General features: G+C 32.9%; 1 protein-coding gene, 1 long non-coding RNA gene and 1 other non-coding gene across 3 annotated transcripts; 1 reads left to right on the top strand and 2 right to left on the bottom strand.

Annotated features, from left to right (window-relative positions):
- Window positions 1-5,771: 5,771 nt before the first annotated feature.
- LOC123698569 lies at window positions 5,772-10,809 on the bottom strand. Its single transcript, XR_006752427.1, has 3 exons — window positions 10,718-10,809; window positions 5,944-5,970; window positions 5,772-5,865 (listed from the first exon to the last, which is right to left on the bottom strand). It is a non-coding gene; the product is annotated as an uncharacterized LOC123698569 (long non-coding RNA).
- Window positions 10,810-12,153: 1,344 nt separating this feature from the next.
- On the bottom strand, window positions 12,154-16,315 carry LOC123698745 (geranylgeranyl pyrophosphate synthase-like). Its single transcript, XM_045645493.1, has 4 exons — window positions 16,283-16,315; window positions 15,155-15,309; window positions 13,620-13,761; window positions 12,154-12,282 (listed from the first exon to the last, which is right to left on the bottom strand). The coding sequence occupies exons 1-4, from the start codon at window positions 16,313-16,315 to the stop codon at window positions 12,154-12,156; spliced, it is 459 nt and encodes a 152-aa protein (XP_045501449.1).
- Window positions 16,316-18,472: 2,157 nt separating this feature from the next.
- Window positions 18,473-18,554, top strand: Trnal-aag. Its single transcript has one exon. It is a non-coding gene; the product is annotated as a tRNA-Leu (tRNA).
- The last annotated feature ends 554 nt before the right edge of the window (window positions 18,555-19,108 follow it).

Here is a 19,108-nt window from a genome sequence, read left to right as displayed (position 1 = left end):
ATAAAGACAGTAAATTGAAGTTGAATTAGCGAGAAAGGTACACCAATTATTATTATAACTTATTTGTGGTCCTGCCCGGCTTCGCCCAAGGCACTCAGAATTCAATTGCATGTCCATTATTATCCAAAAAAGAAAAATTATATGCATTGCATGCACTGCATAGCAGATATGAGCATTTTTAAACCAACAAATCAAGGTTTTTATGATTATTTATTATTCTACTAGCTAACCGCCCGCGGCTTCGCCCGCTTTGTCTAAAACCTAATAAATTATATACTAAAACCTTCCTCTTACTTTATCTATTAAAAAAACCGCATCAAAATCCGTTGAGTAGTTTTAAAGATTTAAGCATACATAGGGACATAGGGACAGAGAAAGCGACTTTGTTTTATACTATGTAGTGATATAGAAGAATGGCTGAATAGATTTTAATGATTTTTGCTTTGTTGAATTTCTCTCCGTTCAGAAATAACTCCGATAGTAATTTGACTTAGATTATTTTGCTACCAAAAACTAGAGTAGACAACTCAATAGAAGCCGGGGCGAATAGCTTGTATATAACATTTTATACAAGTTTTCCGCCTTGCACGTAACCGCGAAACCCGATCCGCATACAAATTTCCACTCCGTGTTACTCTTTGGTATTTTGTTTTAGCAGGAAAGGGCCTATTTCCTTTGGAGAGGAAAAGATCTAATCTATACTTTTAGTAATAATTGACTCAAATTTCGGCAGAAACTTATTTATTCATGTCGTGGAAATGGAACTTACAACTAAAATATTTTAAAACTGAAACCTATGGGATCAAAAAATTGAATATAGTTGTATAATTCTACCTATAGATTAATGAAATTTATTTTGAACGAAAATCATTTAAAATTATTCAACAAATATAATTATTTAATCAGAATGAATCCAAATGAAATAATAAAAGTTCTACATAATATTGACAAAGGTTGCAGAATCGCCAGACGCTAAGCCGTTTTGTAGGTTACGACAAATCGATATCAGTGTTATTCGATATTAATTTACTGAAAACTGATCGGGCTTCCCACGCGACTGTTGCTGTACAGTATACAAGAATTATAATATGCAGTAACTAGCTGTGCTCCGCGGTTTCACCCGCATTGCTCCGCTCCTGTTGGTCTTAGCGAGATGATATATAGCCTATAGCCTTCTTCGATAAATGAGCTATCTTACATCGAAAGAATTTTTCAAATCGGACTAGTAGCTCCTGAAATTAGCGCGTTCAAACAAACAAACTCGTCAGCTTTATAATATTAGAATAGATTTGTTACGCAAGAAAATGTGATCTAATTAAAAGTCATAAAAAAGGGTAAAGCAGTATTTCATTTCTTATATAAAGAATATTCGGTATAAATTATAAAAACAGGGATATTTTATATCATATCTTTTGATCAATCAAAACGATTAATATTTTTACTTATAAATTGAAATAAAACAATTAAAAATAATGAATATCCAGGCGGACAGATTTTAATATAATATCAATTAAACAAAATGGAATCGCAGAACCAACCTTTTAAAGGTTTAAAAATCAATTAAGTAAACCCATTTTTCAGCATCATTTATCGAGATTCAGTTATTTGTGACACAAAATTATTATTTTATTTTGTTAACCAGACAAATATCGTTTTGTCAAGACATCCACACATAGAGGACCAAAAAAGTATCGAAATGATTACCACGGATTCTCAGACCTTCCTTATACAGAAAAAAAAACATTTGAAAGAGTTTTCATGCAAATATTTAGACATGAGAATTACCTATATACAATAGGAATAGATTACTTACCGCTTGCTCTGACTTCGGACAGGTAAATACTGGAAAAATTGCCAATATAATATTACTATAAACAAGATGTAGCTTTATACAGACGAAAAGAACTTCTAAAATCGGTCAAGCGGTTTCGTAGTTAAATACCTAGTACTAGAGGAACATACATACATATCCTTCCTCTTTATAATATTAGTTTAGATTAGATGTATAAAGTGAAATTGACTTAGAACTTAATATTTATTTAGTTCTCTATAAAGTCTCCTGCAACACTAAGCCAGGACTCCATGCACCCTCGGGGACACGTAATGAAGAATTTAATTGAAAATCCTCTGCAAGTCGGAATCAGTTAGTTTGTTTATGTGTTCCCTTGGGACATGTGTGATTGAAACTTTCCTATTACGATAGGTATATTAAGTAAAAGATACTTCATAAAAACTGTTAAAAGTTTTAAAATTTCGAAAGCATACTTATTCGGGATTCAAAGTTCATACAAATCGATGTCTTACAAAACTTGCAAGTTGGAAATCAATAAACAATTATTTTATTTTATAATGTAAGCATTTCGGTATGTAAAAAACTAAATATCTAACTTATTTCGTTTAATTTTACGACTTTGTCAAGTAGTAAAAGTGTTAGATATAAATATGTGATAGGTACAAATAAAAAATTCCGCCCACAAGTAAAGGCCAAACATTTCTCCAAACATTTAACTTTTCTGGACGCGAAACATATTGTATTTCTCATTAGACGCTTGTCCCTTCACCCAGTAAAGCCTGGCTTATGTTACCACTAGCTTTTCGCCCGCGGCATCGCCCGCACAGTCAAAGAAAAACCCGCATAGTTCCCGTTCCCGTGGGATTTCCCGGATAAAACCTATCCTATGTCATTCTCGGGATTCAACATATCTCTATACCAAATTTCATGCAAATTAGTTCAGTAGTTAAGGCGTGATTGAGTAACAGACAGACAGACAGAGTTACTTTCGCATTTATAATAATGTCACTTGGTAAGATGTGGCTTTATAATGGTAAAATATTAATTTCTGTCGAGGAGTTAGATCGTGATAAATAAATAAAAATCATATCTTTTCTCTTTATATTAAATTACCTTTCCCTTCCCTTCCCGCGGCATCGCTTGTGTGGTCAAAGGTAATGTCACTCTCTGCACGCTAATTTCCTCCTTATTTCAGTTATTAAAATCAAACTATATAGAATCGCTTCATGTGATGAAAAAGAATGAAATCAAACAAACTAATTATTTCTTCTTATTAATAAGATGTGCCCCCGCGGTTTTATTTTACTACGGTATTAGCCGTAGCGTGTTTCGACTGCGTAGCGACATTCTTCAATAAATGGGGTAATAATTTATCAAATCGGATCAGTAGTTCCTGTGATTAGCGCGGGTAAACTCTGATTATTATTAGTATTAGTATAGATAAGTGATTGAATTAATCTGTTTAACAAAAATCAAACTGAATTAATTTAACAATAACTTAATAAAAACATCTAACATCTAGAAGCGTCATGGCGGGCTCAGTACAAGTCAACCATTAAATATAACATTGGCTAGTTGCCAAGTTTGAACCCTCAACGTGGTTTAACGAGTTCTTATAACATTATACCGCTGAGTCAATGATTGCTTGTAGACGGGGAATATTGACCTGTTTCCTGAATTTATAATGTTTTTACAATATAAAAGTTTACAATCTTGTAAGTTTCATATTCCTGTTTTAATGTACCTAACAGTACCTAACAGAGTAATAGTACTCGATTTACCTACGCTGTCATGTTCCACTGAAGTTCATTATTACATTTTCAGAACTTTATTTTAGAAACTTAGAGAATTCAGCTTAGCATTTATGAACATTATGAAGATTAAGATGTATTTATGCTTCTTATTCAAACAATAAATTGCCTGTTAAAACCACTTTTTCACATCGTCTAAAAACGTTTTTGACCAAGCCAACCTTACCATACTTACCGCTTAAATAAATGTCACATAAACGTTTTAAAAATGAGGTTATAATGATCAAATCCACAGAGAGACATAAGCCTTATTTCACAAGTAAAACCGTTACTAAATTTGTTATTACAGCGTATAAAGTGATTATCTGAGTTCGCAACCTGAACATTTTTACATGTCACCCTGAAGTCCTATTTTGTTACCCTCAGTTTAAAATAATCACCCAACCATAGATAACATAGTACATTCGGTTTTTAGTAGCTCTTTAGTTTTTAGACACATAATATGTGTATATGAAAATGAAAATGAAAAATTCTCTATTTCATACGCACAATAATTTTTAAAACACAAATTGATGGGTGCACACAAACGGAAGCAGTGGTGGCTCAGTGGTGAGACCTCGGACTTCGAATCGATAAGTCCGGGGTTCGAGACCAGGCGAGCGCGCAGGAAATAAATTGATTTTTCAATTTATCTGCGCATGTTGTAACATCACCACTGCTCGAACGGTGAAGGAAAACATCGTGAGGAAACCGACATGTCGAAGAATTAAAAAGTTCGACGACATGTGTCATCCGCCAACACGCACTTGGCCAGCGCGGTGGATTATGGCCTGTACCCTCATAGGAGGCCCGTATCCCAGCAGTGGGAACGTATATGGGCTGATGATGAAATTGATGGGACCTCCTCGTAAGTTTAAACTACATAATAATATTATGTAGTTTAAACTTACGATATATACCTACATATACACTAAATATTTGATTTCTATCTACTAGCTGTGCCCCTTGGTTTTATCCGCATTGCTATGCTCGTTTTGGTCTTAGAAATTTTCAAATGGGACCAGTAGTTCCTGAGATTAGCGCGTTCAAACAAACAAAGCTATAATTAAGCTGAAGACAGCTTAATTATATTAGTATATAGAAGATACTAGTAATTTAACTGATATAATTGAGCCAAAAGGATATTTGTTTGATTCCGTTTTCAGGATATATTCAGTATGATGAAAATCCTGTCTTTTTCCTGTTTCCTGTTATTGTCTGGACCTTAGACTTTTAAGAAAGTAAAGTAAATTTCCGATGAAAAGACCTTATCTAAACTTATATTAGTTATAGGTGAAATTAATATTCAAAAAGAATATAATATTATATTTATTTAATAACCCGCGTCCAGTTTTAGATCATCTAGGATCGAAGTAACAAGAGGGTTGCCGCCAAAACGGGATACCTGTAAGCAAAATTATAAGATATACATATAAAGTTAATTAACAAAATATAGATCCGAATTGGGAACCTCCTCCTTTTTTTTAAGTAGATTAAAAAATTAACACATCGTGAGTAAATGCATTTAACAAAACAAGAACACATGTTTTACACATTTTTTTTAAATGAAAAGTATTTAAGTAATTATCGATTTAACTAATGAATACATCTTATTTATTTCGTAATCGTAATTTTCAATAATGATACCTTAGGTTCATTATTTTAGGTAAAAAAAAAAAATCTTATTTATTTTAACTACTTCAATAGTAGGTATTATATTAATGTGATTTCTTACCTCACGCCGCAGATATTGGTCCAAATCCTGTAACGTCTCTTTGGTATATTTCAAACTACCCGCTTTTTCTAATAAAGCAACACAATATCGCTTCGTATTGATATCTGTTGGACGTTGTTTTAATATAATATCTTTGTTTAAATTATTAAGAAATTTTTAAAATATGCTATATTTTGTGAAATTACATACTTAATTTTCTTTGGTAAAAAATCTGAATCTTGGAACATAATAAAGACATTAGAATTGAAGTAACAATGAAAAATATACCTTGCATAAATATTCGATTCATTTCATTCTTATCTTGTGTCTTTGGATAAACATTTTTACTTTACTTTGGTCATGTATTTTGTATGTAGATAATGTATTAAAAAAAACGATTATATTATTGTTTTGTATATATTGCTTGTATAGAAAAAAAATGTCTAAATATTTGTTTGTTCTTCAAAAAGGATACTTAAAACAGTTGCACCATGTGGGCCTTTAGATGCGTGGATTATGGGCAAGGTGAATTTTCCTTCCGTTAAATCCATGCAATAGTCGTTTAATTTCTGGAAAAAAAATAATAATTATTGACATTATTACGTAAATTTAATTTTTGGTTTTGGATAAAAATGAATCTCTCATACCTGATCAGCCGGCCTTTCTTCTTGTGCCTACAAAATAAACAAAACATTAAAACTGCAAAGATTGTCTAGATTTCAGAATATGGCAACATGAAAATAAAATAAACAGATCAAATTATGCTTGTATGTTTGTTATGTGAAGGCACAGTATTACAATATTATTTTAATACTTAACAAAACTTTAAACAAAAGAGTTAAGTGATTTTAATTTTAAGGCCGTGTACGCGGTCCGTGCGCTGTTTGGCTCAAATATGTGATTTTTCAAACCAGATTGTCCATCAACCACTTATCTTACAAACATATGAATTACTAATAATTTTAGGAAATTTTATTGTCTATATAGTTAGTTAAGAGTTTTTTTTCAATTAATACAGTATTTCTGAATACCATCAAGATAACTGAGCCGATGATTACTTGATTTCACTTTTAGTGTCAATTTCGAAGCTAAAAATATCTGAAATTGCTGACAGATCTAACACACATTTTTTTTTAACTAACTGCAAAAATCCTTATTAAAATAGTTAGTTAAAAGATTTTTTTAATTTGGACTCCTAACTTATGAAATTAAAATCCGAACAATGTGAATTTTTTTAGAAATTATAGTCGACAAAATGATTATTTTCACCATGATATTTGACTTAGTTGAATATAATTTATACATATTGCAATGAAAGAACGTATTACTTATAAGATAAAATTTAAAAAATCAACTAAGGTACCTCTATTATTTTTCTACAATTTTTTTTAAAGTACTATAAAACACTGCGCGCGACCCGATTAAAATCAGTCGGCAGCGAGCCTTCCCAGAGAGAGGACATGTTGCTCGGCGCTCTCCTGTGGACCTATGCTGTTCATAGTAAAAGGATAGCGCAAGCCGCGATCTATCGTAATAGATCGCGGAGATTTTGACTTGCGTTAAATTGAATAAGCCCTCTTAATATTTACTAATAATATATAGCTGAAGAGCTTGATTGTTTGAACGCGCTAATCTCGGTCCGATTTAAAAAAAATATTTCGTTGTTAGATAGCCCATTTATCGAGGAAAGCTATAGGCAGTGGCGGTACGTTCATACAAGCCGAAAAGCCCGGCTTGCCTAAGGAATTCGCTACGAGACAGGAAAATACCCAAATTCACTTTTGAATATTCACGCGCAACGAGCAATTCAAAATTTGCTCCGAAATTCAATGAAAACTCACCAACAAACAATGTCGAATTCGAGTCAAACTTTTTAATTTCATCCTTCTTGCTATCTAAATAAAGTCGTACTTTGTATAAACAGTGCGGTGTCCTTCTTGAGTGACATATAGTTCTCTCGCTTGCACTCGTGGGCTTTTACCGGGCTTTGCGCTTATCTCTTCTAACGTATGAAATTTCGTTGAAGTAGCTACATACCTATCTATAGAATTCTATAGCAATTTATATGGCCATCAAAGCCGGGCTTTAACAGTGTGAAGATAGTTACGATTGCGCGTCGCGCGAACGAACGTCGTGAATATTATTGATATTGTTAGTATGGTTTAGCGCGTGATTATACCGGTGTAATTTAGGTTAAGTTTTTCGAATTTTGTGAGAAAATAAGTGTCGCGACACAGATTGTATTGTAAATTGTGATGGTTTGCTTTGTGCTCAGCGGGGAAGGTAAAATCATTAAACTTTACTGTAAAACAACGATTAATTTCGGGTCCGTGGGTTACGCCCCCGGTGTGTTTTGCCCCCGTGGTGGAAGCCCCCGATTTTAAATTAAGTTATTATAGTTGATTTCGCCGAAATAAAAATATTTTTTACTAGATACAGACGATGAAAAAAGTGTTTCGGAACCAAATACGTAGACAAACTTACTAAATAAGTATTCTAACTAACACAATATTGGATACTATAAACATGCTACAAGGATATTCACTTTATTACTATATTACAATTATTTACTTTAGATGCATTACTTTGTACTTTGTCTAAACGAGGCGCCCGTGCCCGGCCAAACTGGTTTTACACAATAGCCAGATCGAATTCTAAAAGAAAGAGATAGGTAGTCAAAGAAAGGGAAAGATAGGGTTGAAAACAATAGAGTCCAGGGTGACGGACAGTGAAAATAGCAAACATAGCGATGGGCACTATTTCTATCCCTTTCCCACATAGTTGCAATATGTTACTGATAAGAAAGTTTAGTCGGTCATGTTAACTCAAAATGGCAAGTCCAGGTCCTTCACGGGGTTTAGCACAAACCAATTACAAAATAATTTCAAATAAACTAGGTGGAAGATCGTTACTACATGTCGGATTTGCTTATAATCTTCATAGGAAAAATAATAAATCGAGTGTGTGGACATGCGTAAATAAAAGACATGGCAAGTGTAGTGGTTCTATAAAATTAAGAGGGCTTATTCAATTTAACGCAAGTCAAAATCTCCGCGATCTATTACGATAGATCGCGGCTTGCGCTATCCTTTTACTATGAACAGCATAGGTCCACAGGAGAGCGCCGAGCAACATGTCCTCTCTCTGGGAAGGCTCGCTGCCGACTGATTTTAATCGGGTCGCGCGCAGTGTTTTATAGTACTTTAAAAAAAATTGTAGAAAAATAATAGAGGTACCTTAGTTGATTTTTTAAATTTTATCTTATAAGTAATACGTTCTTTCATTGCAATATGTATAAATTATATTCAACTAAGTCAAATATCATGGTGAAAATAATCATTTTGTCGACTATAATTTCTAAAAAAATTCACATTGTTCGGATTTTAATTTCATAAGTTAGGAGTCCAAATTAAAAAAATCTTTTAACTAACTATTTTAATAAGGATTTTTGCAGTTAGTTAAAAAAAAATGTGTGTTAGATCTGTCAGCAATTTCAGATATTTTTAGCTTCGAAATTGACACTAAAAGTGAAATCAAGTAATCATCGGCTCAGTTATCTTGATGGTATTCAGAAATACTGTATTAATTGAAAAAAAACTCTTAACTAACTATATAGACAATAAAATTTCCTAAAATTATTAGTAATTCATATGTTTGTAAGATAAGTGGTTGATGGACAATCTGGTTTGAAAAATCACATATTTGAGCCAAACAGCGCACGGACCGCGTACACGGCCTTAAGTGAGGAAAGTGACAATGTACAAATCCAAAAGTCATAATGCTGAGTGTCAACCTAACTTAATGAAAAATGAAGTTAGAGTTGTTATGGAAAAATTAAAAAAGGAAGTGAAAACGAGTTTCTCGAGCTCTATACAACAAAAATTTGAAACAAAATTTGCCGAGTTAAAAAACACAGACACAGCCTTCGATGAATACATACCCAAATTCAATAATATCAAGCAACAGTTATACAACTCTCGAAAGAAAGCCTTAAATGTAGAAAAGACACAGTTTCGTAATCCAGCTGAAGTCATTATACCTGAGATTTTTCAAAAATATCTATTAGTTGATTACTGTGAGAACGACAACAGAATTATAGTATTCGTATCAGCACAGGCTTTAAAACACATCAAAAATATACAACACTACTTCGGGGATGGTACATTTGATTGTTGTCCAGGTCCATTTTACCAAATATTTACCATTCATGGAGATATGGGAAGTGATGCACAAGCAACCAATATTGTGCCTATATTTTATGTGCTACTAGTTAATAAAGAAAAAAGTACATATGAAGTCATGTTTAAAAAAATTAAATTTTATACATATTAAGTACCTACGTATTACCTATTATTACCCATTAGTACCTATTATTAGATAAGCAAACGTTTGTTACACCGACATTGTTAATAAAGATTTATAATAATAAACTATGATTTTGATTTTAATAATGAACCATGACTTAGACATTTTTTATAATAGGTTACACTTTGCTATCTGACTGTACTTTTGATAAAAATATTTAACTAATAAATATTATAGTACTAAAACGAAATCGGGGGCTTCCACCACGGGGGCAAAACACACTGGGGGCGTAACCTACGGACCCTTAATTTCTTCATCAAAACCAACTCCCGATTTGTGCAGTAAGTAACATAAACCAAATTTTAATTGTATTGTTTACGAATTAATCGATTTCATGAATGAGAATTGGTTAGAAGAAGCCTTCTGATGAAACTTGCACATATTTTGGTATTTACGATTCTTGCTAGTTGTTCTTCCACGGAGCGTGCTTTCTCAGCGTTAAATCGAATTCATAGGTAGGTAGGTACGTATTTAAGAAATACAGAAGGCCAAGAACGCCTTTCTGAATTAACAATGACTGTCATTGAGAAAGAGCTGTTAATTGAATTAAAACAATCACCTAAGTAGGTACCTACTTCTATTCTGATGTTATAAAATATTTCCTTCAGAAAGATCGGCGTTTTGAATTAGAATATAAATGATCTGTACAATTTTATAATATAATGTCATACAGTTTTATATAATTTATAGATATAGATTTTAATATGATTGTAATGGTAAACGTTTGACTCAACTGTTTGCGGGCGCGCGTGAAGATTTAGAAGATTTGATTCGGTATGTTCACATTTTTTATAAGTTTTATAACGAACATAGGTACCTACTTAGTAACACAGTGTATACCTAATTCAAGAAAAGGGTACCCAGCAAACACTTCGAAAAATTTGGGCTTGCCCAGTCCTTACACCCTAGGCACGCCACTGGCTATAGGATATATATTATATCATCACGCTAAGACCAACAAGAGCGGAGCAATGCGGGTGAAACCGCGGGGAACAGCTAGTATGAAGATAAGCTTCATTAAGTAATTATAGATAAAGTTATTACAAAAACACAAACCTCAGGTTGAGCTAAATTGCAGTAGTCATCTCTCAATTGAAAATACATTCCGAGTGTTTTGGCAAAACCGGAATAATCGGTTTTGTTTTCGCTAAAAATGTGCATCAGTTGAATCGCTAAACTGAACATGCATCCCGTCTCTATGAAAAAAAATATCTCATGAATAAAACCGATTACAGTGCCATAATTAACTGACCCGGTGACGGTGTCACTGATGTCGATTTTAGTGCCGCTAAATAGTATTTCCCCGGATGCAAGGGTAAATATAGTGTCATTGGCAATGGTGTAAATTAACATTAATATGTAAATTTTTATTTATACAAAATATGTATTCCGTATGAAAAGTCTGTGAAAATGTGACATTTCAAAAAGGCGGCACGTAGTTCCAGTTTTTACCACCGGGTCAGATAAGTTTGTGGCACTTGGTGAGTTGGTGGCACTGTATCTCCATTTATCTGTTAAACGCTTGTTAAACGCCAATCTTATGAAAAACGTGTGGTGTTTAAGAGGGCTTATTCAATTTAACGCAAGTCAAAATCTCCGCGATCTATTACGATAGATCGCGGCTTGCGCTATCCTTTTACTATGAACAGCATAGGTCCACAGGAGAGCGCCGAGCAACATGTCCTCTCTCTGGGAAGGCTCGCTGCCGACTGATTTTAATCGGGTCGCGCGCAGTGTTTTATAGTACTTTAAAAAAAATTGTAGAAAAATAATAGAGGTACCTTAGTTGATTTTTTAAATTTTATCTTATAAGTAATACGTTCTTTCATTGCAATATGTATAAATTATATTCAACTAAGTCAAATATCATGGTGAAAATAATCATTTTGTCGACTATAATTTCTAAAAAAATTCACATTGTTCGGATTTTAATTTCATAAGTTAGGAGTCCAAATTAAAAAAATCTTTTAACTAACTATTTTAATAAGGATTTTTGCAGTTAGTTAAAAAAAAATGTGTGTTAGATCTGTCAGCAATTTCAGATATTTTTAGCTTCGAAATTGACACTAAAAGTGAAATCAAGTAATCATCGGCTCAGTTATCTTGATGGTATTCAGAAATACTGTATTAATTGAAAAAAAACTCTTAACTAACTATATAGACAATAAAATTTCCTAAAATTATTAGTAATTCATATGTTTGTAAGATAAGTGGTTGATGGACAATCTGGTTTGAAAAATCACATATTTGAGCCAAACAGCGCACGGACCGCGTACACGGCCTTAAATACCAATCTTTTTTGTTTTTTCAACTTAAATTTTGCACAATACTTTTGAAATATATTCGCCATATCGATAAAGTGTTTTATTAATGAATCGAACGTAACTAATATAAAAAAAATATAACTAACAATATTCCCGCGACTATTTACAATAATTACAATATAGGTAACAGTATATCAAATAAAAACTATTTCATTAAGAACACTTATTTCACTCACTTTGTTCCAACATAGTCTTGTACTCCTCTTCAGAGGGACAAATGAAACTGTCCCTCCAATATATCTCCTTGCCCTGACCCCGTAATAGTTCTAACGAATGCTCTGAAAATATCCGCTGTGCCTGAAATGATAGAGTTTACATCTTTAGAAAGACTTGTTTTATTGTTGAAAAATTTTATTTTTCATGTATTTAAAATAATTGGGCTATTTTTACAAATTATTCAGAAACCATTAACATGGAACTTAAAAAAACGTGTGCGTGTACTAGTGTACACACGTAAGAAGTGAAACTTCTTTATGACCTTATTTTTCAAAAAATAATTTACTATTTGCAACTTTACAGAAATACGTTGAATCACGCGTGGTAGGGATGAGAAAAGATGGCGGTTAACCGAAAAATGTCACGCGTGACGAAAAAATGTTAAACTAAATTTTTTGCAACCCCGATAAAGAAGTTTCACTTCAAAAAAATTTGAGTTATAATTTTTATTTTTACAAATCGTAATACAGCATAAGACGGATTTCAGGAATTCTAAGATTTCTTTATTTTGGCGAAATATTGTAGATAATTATCTAAAGAGTTAGTTAATTATCTAAAGAGTAATTAAAGCCCAAATAAGAGCTAACAATATCTTATTTGTTCTTAGAAAAAGAAGACTTCATGATAATTAGATCCCGCTCTGTCGGGAATTCTTACGCATTTTTCTTTATCCTCGCTTACTAATTGCTACGGAATTAGATTTATCTTTTATGATTTAAATAATTCTGTATAATAAGTGATAATAATTGAATACCCTAATGAATAAAATTTTTCTTACAGTACAAAATAATGTAAACAGTACAAAATACTGTAACAAATAAATATTTATGACTTTTTCGAAAATTTATGTACATAATAAAAGTAAGTCATAATATGAATTCGATATATTATAGTAATTATACTAAACGATACAGACACATTTAAACATCTAGATTCGATAAGGTCATGACATCAGAGCGGTCAGTTATCGACATGGTAGAGCATAAAAACGGCTCCCAATACCGTCTCAAGATCAAACTTTTCTATTCCGTCAAACAAAACTCTGCCTGTCTGTTACTCAATCACGCCTAAACTACTGAACCAATTTTCATGAAATTTGGTATGGAGATATTTTGATACCCGAGAAATGTCATAGGCTACTTTTTATCCCGGGAAAATTACGCAATCCCGGAAATCCCACGGGAACGGGAACTGTGCGGGGTTTTCTTCGACTGCGCGGGCGAAGCCGCGGGCGGAAGCCTAGTGAAAAATAAATAAAAATGAATGTCTATTACCTTTCTCAAATCTCGAAAACAGTTTTACCGACTTCGCTAATCCTTTTTTTTTAATTCCTTTTATTTTTTTTTTTGAAGTAAACGGATGGTTGCTATGGTTCTTATCAAATCTGGGCCGCTAGTAAAAGATAAAAATAACCTCACCTTTTCACCCAACTTGCAGCACTTGACCATCAGCAAGGTGAATACATGGATGGAAGTATTGATGGCCCATGGCACGCCATACACGCAGTGCGCCGCGGGGATGCCTCTGCGTATCGTTGTGTTGTCTTGGACGTCGTCTAAACTGAATATTTATATAAATTAAACTGAATTAATAATAATTGCTTCTAAATATTACATTAATATTTATTAATATTACATTAATCTGTGATATTACACTAGCTTTGCCACGGAAAGTCATTTTTTTTTTAACCTTGTGTGTTCTTCTGGTACATAAGCTATACATCACTGCCAAATTGATTTTTTATACATATTAGTATACTCACGGTATACTAGCTTTGACTCGCAAAAAAATATTTCTATAGTTATGTGTTATTCTGCTACATAAGTTTCATACCTTCTAGTTTATCTTATGAAATAGCAAAGATAAAGATTATAATATCCAGGTGTATTTCAGTTACACTTTAGACTCACGTACATAATTGGAGCGAATATATTATCATAATCCGGCAATAATTCAAAACGCCCGAGTGTCTAGTGAGAAATCACCTATTAGGTATGTACCATATTTTACTTACATAAGAACTATATCTCAAAAACTACATCTCAATCTCAATAATATAATAAATGCGGTAGTTTTTCACGATGAATTAAAGATAATTTGTATTTGTAACTCTTCCCGAAAAAACTACTTTATGGATTTGGATAAAACTTTATAGTGAGACAGGTTATACATACTTATACATCAGAATAACACATGAGCTATAGAAGTACTTGCCTGCGGGTTCGCCTATGGGTCTATACATATAATAAATCTGTAGAAGGGTCAATTCTGTACATTGAAAATATTGAAAAAATAAATACCAGGGGCGTTACTGGATCGATACCAAACCCAATTAATATGTGATTAAAAAATTTTTTGTCTGTCTGTCTGTCTGTCTGTATGTGAAGGCATCACGTGAAAACTAACGGTTCGATTTCGATGAAACTTGGTATAATTATACCTTATTATCCTGGGCGTAAAATAGGATACTTTTTATCCTGGAAAAAACGTAGAAAAAAAAAAATCTTAATTTTTCAGTTTTATCCATAGACGTTGTTCTGTAGAACCGCGAACACACGTTGCGTATTATTATAGGCCTAACCGTATTTGGGTCCAATAGATATTTATAAGATGTCATTGTCAGAGTTACTCAAAATAGAGAAATAAACCATCCATGCGAAAACAGACATCCGCGCGGACGGAGTCGCGGGCGGAAGCTAGTTTTATATAAATTGATCGACAGTTAGGCAGAAATCCAGAGAGATCTATTTATTTACAATTAAATATTATCCGCAGCGATTTTTTGCTTATTACAAATCTATTATAAAACCATTTAATCACAATATACAGATATTTTATTTAGGTACATACTAACTAATTACGAAAAGTTGTTGCAAAAAACATATTTCTCTGTCTATTCAACTTAATCCTCAAGAAAAATTGACAATTTCAAAACTGACTACAAAAAACTTACATAAGACTACAATCACTGTACATCTTAATAATTTCAGCAGCTTCCCGCATTTTGTCATCTGGCACTTTTAGCCAATGATTAAACGCCTCCGCGATCCTACTACGGAAACCCTTGCTAGAATTCTGGATAACATGAGTGTATGGGAGAAGGAGCTCCTAAAAGATAGGAAAAATATGATTTAATAATAATTCAAGCTTTGATGGAGATGAGAACATATAGTTAGAACATATCAGTGGCATTAGGGGTCTAGGAAACGAGAAAGGTTAACTTCAATGAGGATCAAAGATTAAAAATATATAAGGCTTGGAAACAAATTCATCGCAACTTCTTCTGTATTAATTTTATTAGATATAATCTATACTTAATATTATAGAGCTGAAGAGTTGTTTGATTGTTTGAACGAGCTAATATTAGTGTTGCCCAAATTCAGTCTTGGTCTTGCAGTCTTGGTCTTGGTCTTGCGTTTTTGCAAGACCAAGACCAAGAACAAGACCGCGTATTTTTAGCAAGACCAAGACCAAGACTGACCGTGCAAGACTTGAGCAAGAACAAGACTTAGCCTGCAAGACTCTTGCGTCTTGCAGCTAGGACTTTGATTTTCGAATTTCTTATCAAATCTTCAGTTATTTATTAATCTGCTTGATCTTTACCATGGCTATGTTAATTCAAGCTCACAATGTTCCAATTGAAATACGTTTTTCTAAGATTTAAAGTAAACTTTTTGCAAGACTTGCAAGACTCTTGCTGCAAGACCAAGACCAAGACCAAGACTGGGAGCGCAAGACCAAGACCAAGACCAAGACCAGGTGTATTGGCGCAAGACCAAGACCAAGACCAAGACCAGGTGTATTGGCGCAAGACCAAGACCAAGACTGGCTAAGTCTCGTCTTGTTCTTGCATTTGGGCAACACTAGCTAATATCAGGAACTAGTTATCCGATTTGAACAAATTCTTTCGGTGTTAGATAGCCTATTTATTGAGGAAAGCGCTAAGACCAATAGGAGCGGAGCGATGCGGGTAGAACCGCAGAGCAAGCTAGTGTATTATATTTTCATTATCACTTGCTTAGAATATTACTAAATCCAGGGCGTAAAATAATAATAATAATGTTTGTATTAACATAGATACCTCTTCAAGATGTGGTTTCACAGACGAAGACATTTTTTAAACACACACAGTTTCTAATATTATTATTTTAAATAAACCACTATGTTGCCCGTTCAGATAACTACTGTATAACCTTACTCTAATATTATGAGTTCTTGCAGAGTCATAATTCTGTTTTTTTTAATAATTAAAAAACATTATTAACTTTTTATCATTGAATTATAAACAAAGTAGATATTATTCGGCCATTTAAATCAATTGCTTCATCAACATAACGATGTTTTATTTTTCATTTATTATTCTATTATTATTACACCTACTAGGTTTACGCCCGCGGCTTCGCCCGGATATTGTAGAAATAACTCCTGTTCCAAATGGATTTTTAAAAAACTATTCTTTCTCGAGTTTCAAAGTATCTCTGTAACAAATTTCATCCAAATCGGTGGTTGAGGCGTGAAGAAGACACACAGACAGATTTACTTTCGCATTTACAATATTACCTAGTTAGTTAGGATTAATTTATTTTAATGGAATTCAAACTTGCATTCAGATGATACATTAAATGGGTTTCCATAGCATATTATAATAAATAAATGGTTCATTGTTTTCTTTACAAATCGTAAACAGTTTTTATCGAAGGTTTAAAGTCAAATATAACATGTTATTGATTCATAACTGACGTTAAAACTAAAACGCAAAAATATTTCAAAATCGTAGGTAGGTATTTAATAATAAATTTTATTGAAAAATACCTAGATTTATGTACCTATATCTATCTATAAATCTATTTTAATTATTAAAGTCTAACTTAACCTAATCTAACTGTTTTCTATTGAAAAAACCATTCGCTTCTGGTATTCGTCGGCGCCGCGGCGCTACCGCGGCACTAACTTAAATGACAATAAATAATTTTTTTATCCTTGCCTTTTTTTCTACCACCTACCATTGTCATTTAACCTTCGGCATACAAGGTGGGGTTATTTTAACCCCAACACTTTTAAATTGCGTTGATTTTATATTAAAATGCAACCAAATAACTTAATTTTCACAGTAGCTGAAGTTTAAATATTACCGCGTCGAATCACAGCGTTGAATCAATACTACGCGCGCCAGGGTCGTGTGAGCACGTGCTCAAAGTGGGTCCCGGGCGTTTTTTACCCCACGTTGTATGGGACGTTGTCAAAAAAGTATGTACCTACTTCAGTGTTTTTTTGTTATTTACTGCTACTATTAGTGTTTTATTTATACTTTTTTATTTTTATTGTAGGTATAGATAGTCAATATGAATAATAATATGCAGGATGATCGTATTGCGGCGGCCTTATTGGAAGAAAATAAAACTTCGTCGGACGACGAAAACTTTGGGCCAAGAAGTTCCAGGACCACCGCAAAAGCAACCAAGAAGGTCTCAGCGATGTTCTTTCTGTCCAAGACACAATAACACAAAGATAGGAAGACTCTGAACGGATGTTTCAAATGTAACGCCGCCATATGTAAGGAACATATGCGAATTTGATGTGTCAAAATTGTACTATTTTAGATAACGAATAATTTCGCTCAAATAGTCATAAAGAGCCAATTATTGTTATTTTTTTATAAAGCCTTATTGTCTTATTTTATATAAGAAGTAAAAAAATTAAGTTAAAAAAGAATAAATATTTTTGTTGATTTTTTATTTCGATTTAATAACATTTTGTTGAATGCACGGAAAGGTTACGTGATTTTTAAGTTTTTTTCAATAATAAATGTTTAATTTGATACTTTTTGTTTTTTATTCATTAGCTTATTAATGTACGTAACAAAAAAACCCATTCAAACTTATTGCACATGATGCACACATAAAGTAGAAACAATCTCTAATGGGGTTAGTTTAACCCCACGTTGTATAGGTGAGGAGTTTTTTTCACCTTGTATGCCGAAGGTTAATAGGTAAGCTTGTTACCTTTTGCCCAGTTTGCCTGGAAGTGATCACTTCTAAGTGATAAGGCCGCCTAATAAACTATACTGTTTCTTTGTTTTGTATATTAGCAATAAGTTTTCTATGTATAGTTTTATTGAAGAGTAAATAAAAAATAAATAAAAATAATAAATTATAGATACTTCAATTGTATTTTATTTACTTACAAGTATGTACTTACGCTATTTAATAACATAACGGAAAATAGTTCAGTTTTTCCGACAAGTTTATGAAATTAGTACCATCAAATGTAGGGTAGCGTGGCCGAGCGGTCTAAGGCGCTGGTTTAAGGCACCAGTCTCTTCGGAGGCGTGGGTTCGAATCCCACCGCTGCCATTAATTTTTACTCAATTTTATAAATACTTTTACGGACAAAATGAATAAAATTTTGTCACACGGTGTAATCTTACACGAAAAATAATCCTGTTAGGTAAAATTATAAGCGCAATGGTTTAGGAGTATTTCACGCATAGGTAGGTACTGTTTATCAAACTTGTGTAAAATTTTATACAGAGATAATATCTACTAAGTAATTACATTATATTTAACGAAAATGAAACATATTATGTTGTGTTTATATTCAACTATAACTAAAATAATTGTTGTAAAGCACACCAAATAATGCTTAGGTAATCTACAGCAAGTTATCACTAAGTAAATAGTATAAAACAAAGTCACTTTTCTGTCCCTATGTCCCTTTGTATGCTTAAATCTTTAAAACCACTAGAGTGATTCAATAGGAAGGTTTTAGTGTATAATTTATTAGGTTTTAGACAAAGCGGGCGACGCCGCGGGCGGTAAGCTAGTCATTAAAAGATTCCATGGTGAATGTGACTGTTACCCATAATTCTAATAATCAACCTTGTGAATCTATGGGTCTAAGAGACACG

Source organism: Colias croceus, chromosome 16, assembly GCF_905220415.1.
Source record: "Colias croceus chromosome 16, ilColCroc2.1".
Lineage (NCBI taxonomy): Eukaryota > Metazoa > Arthropoda > Insecta > Lepidoptera > Pieridae > Colias > Colias croceus.
This window is presented reverse-complemented; position numbering and strand designations above follow the sequence as displayed.

Coding starts and splice junctions, on each gene's coding strand:
- LOC123698745 (XM_045645493.1), bottom strand. CDS start 16,315: ATGTCTTCGTCTGTGAAACCACATCTTGAAGAG. Junction 15,310..16,282: donor TGAAACCACATCTTGAAGAG/GTATCTATGTTA, acceptor CCTATCTTTTAG/GAGCTCCTTCTCCCATACAC. Junction 13,762..15,154: donor TACAGTGATTGTAGTCTTAT/GTAAGTTTTTTG, acceptor ATAAATATTCAG/TTTAGACGACGTCCAAGACA.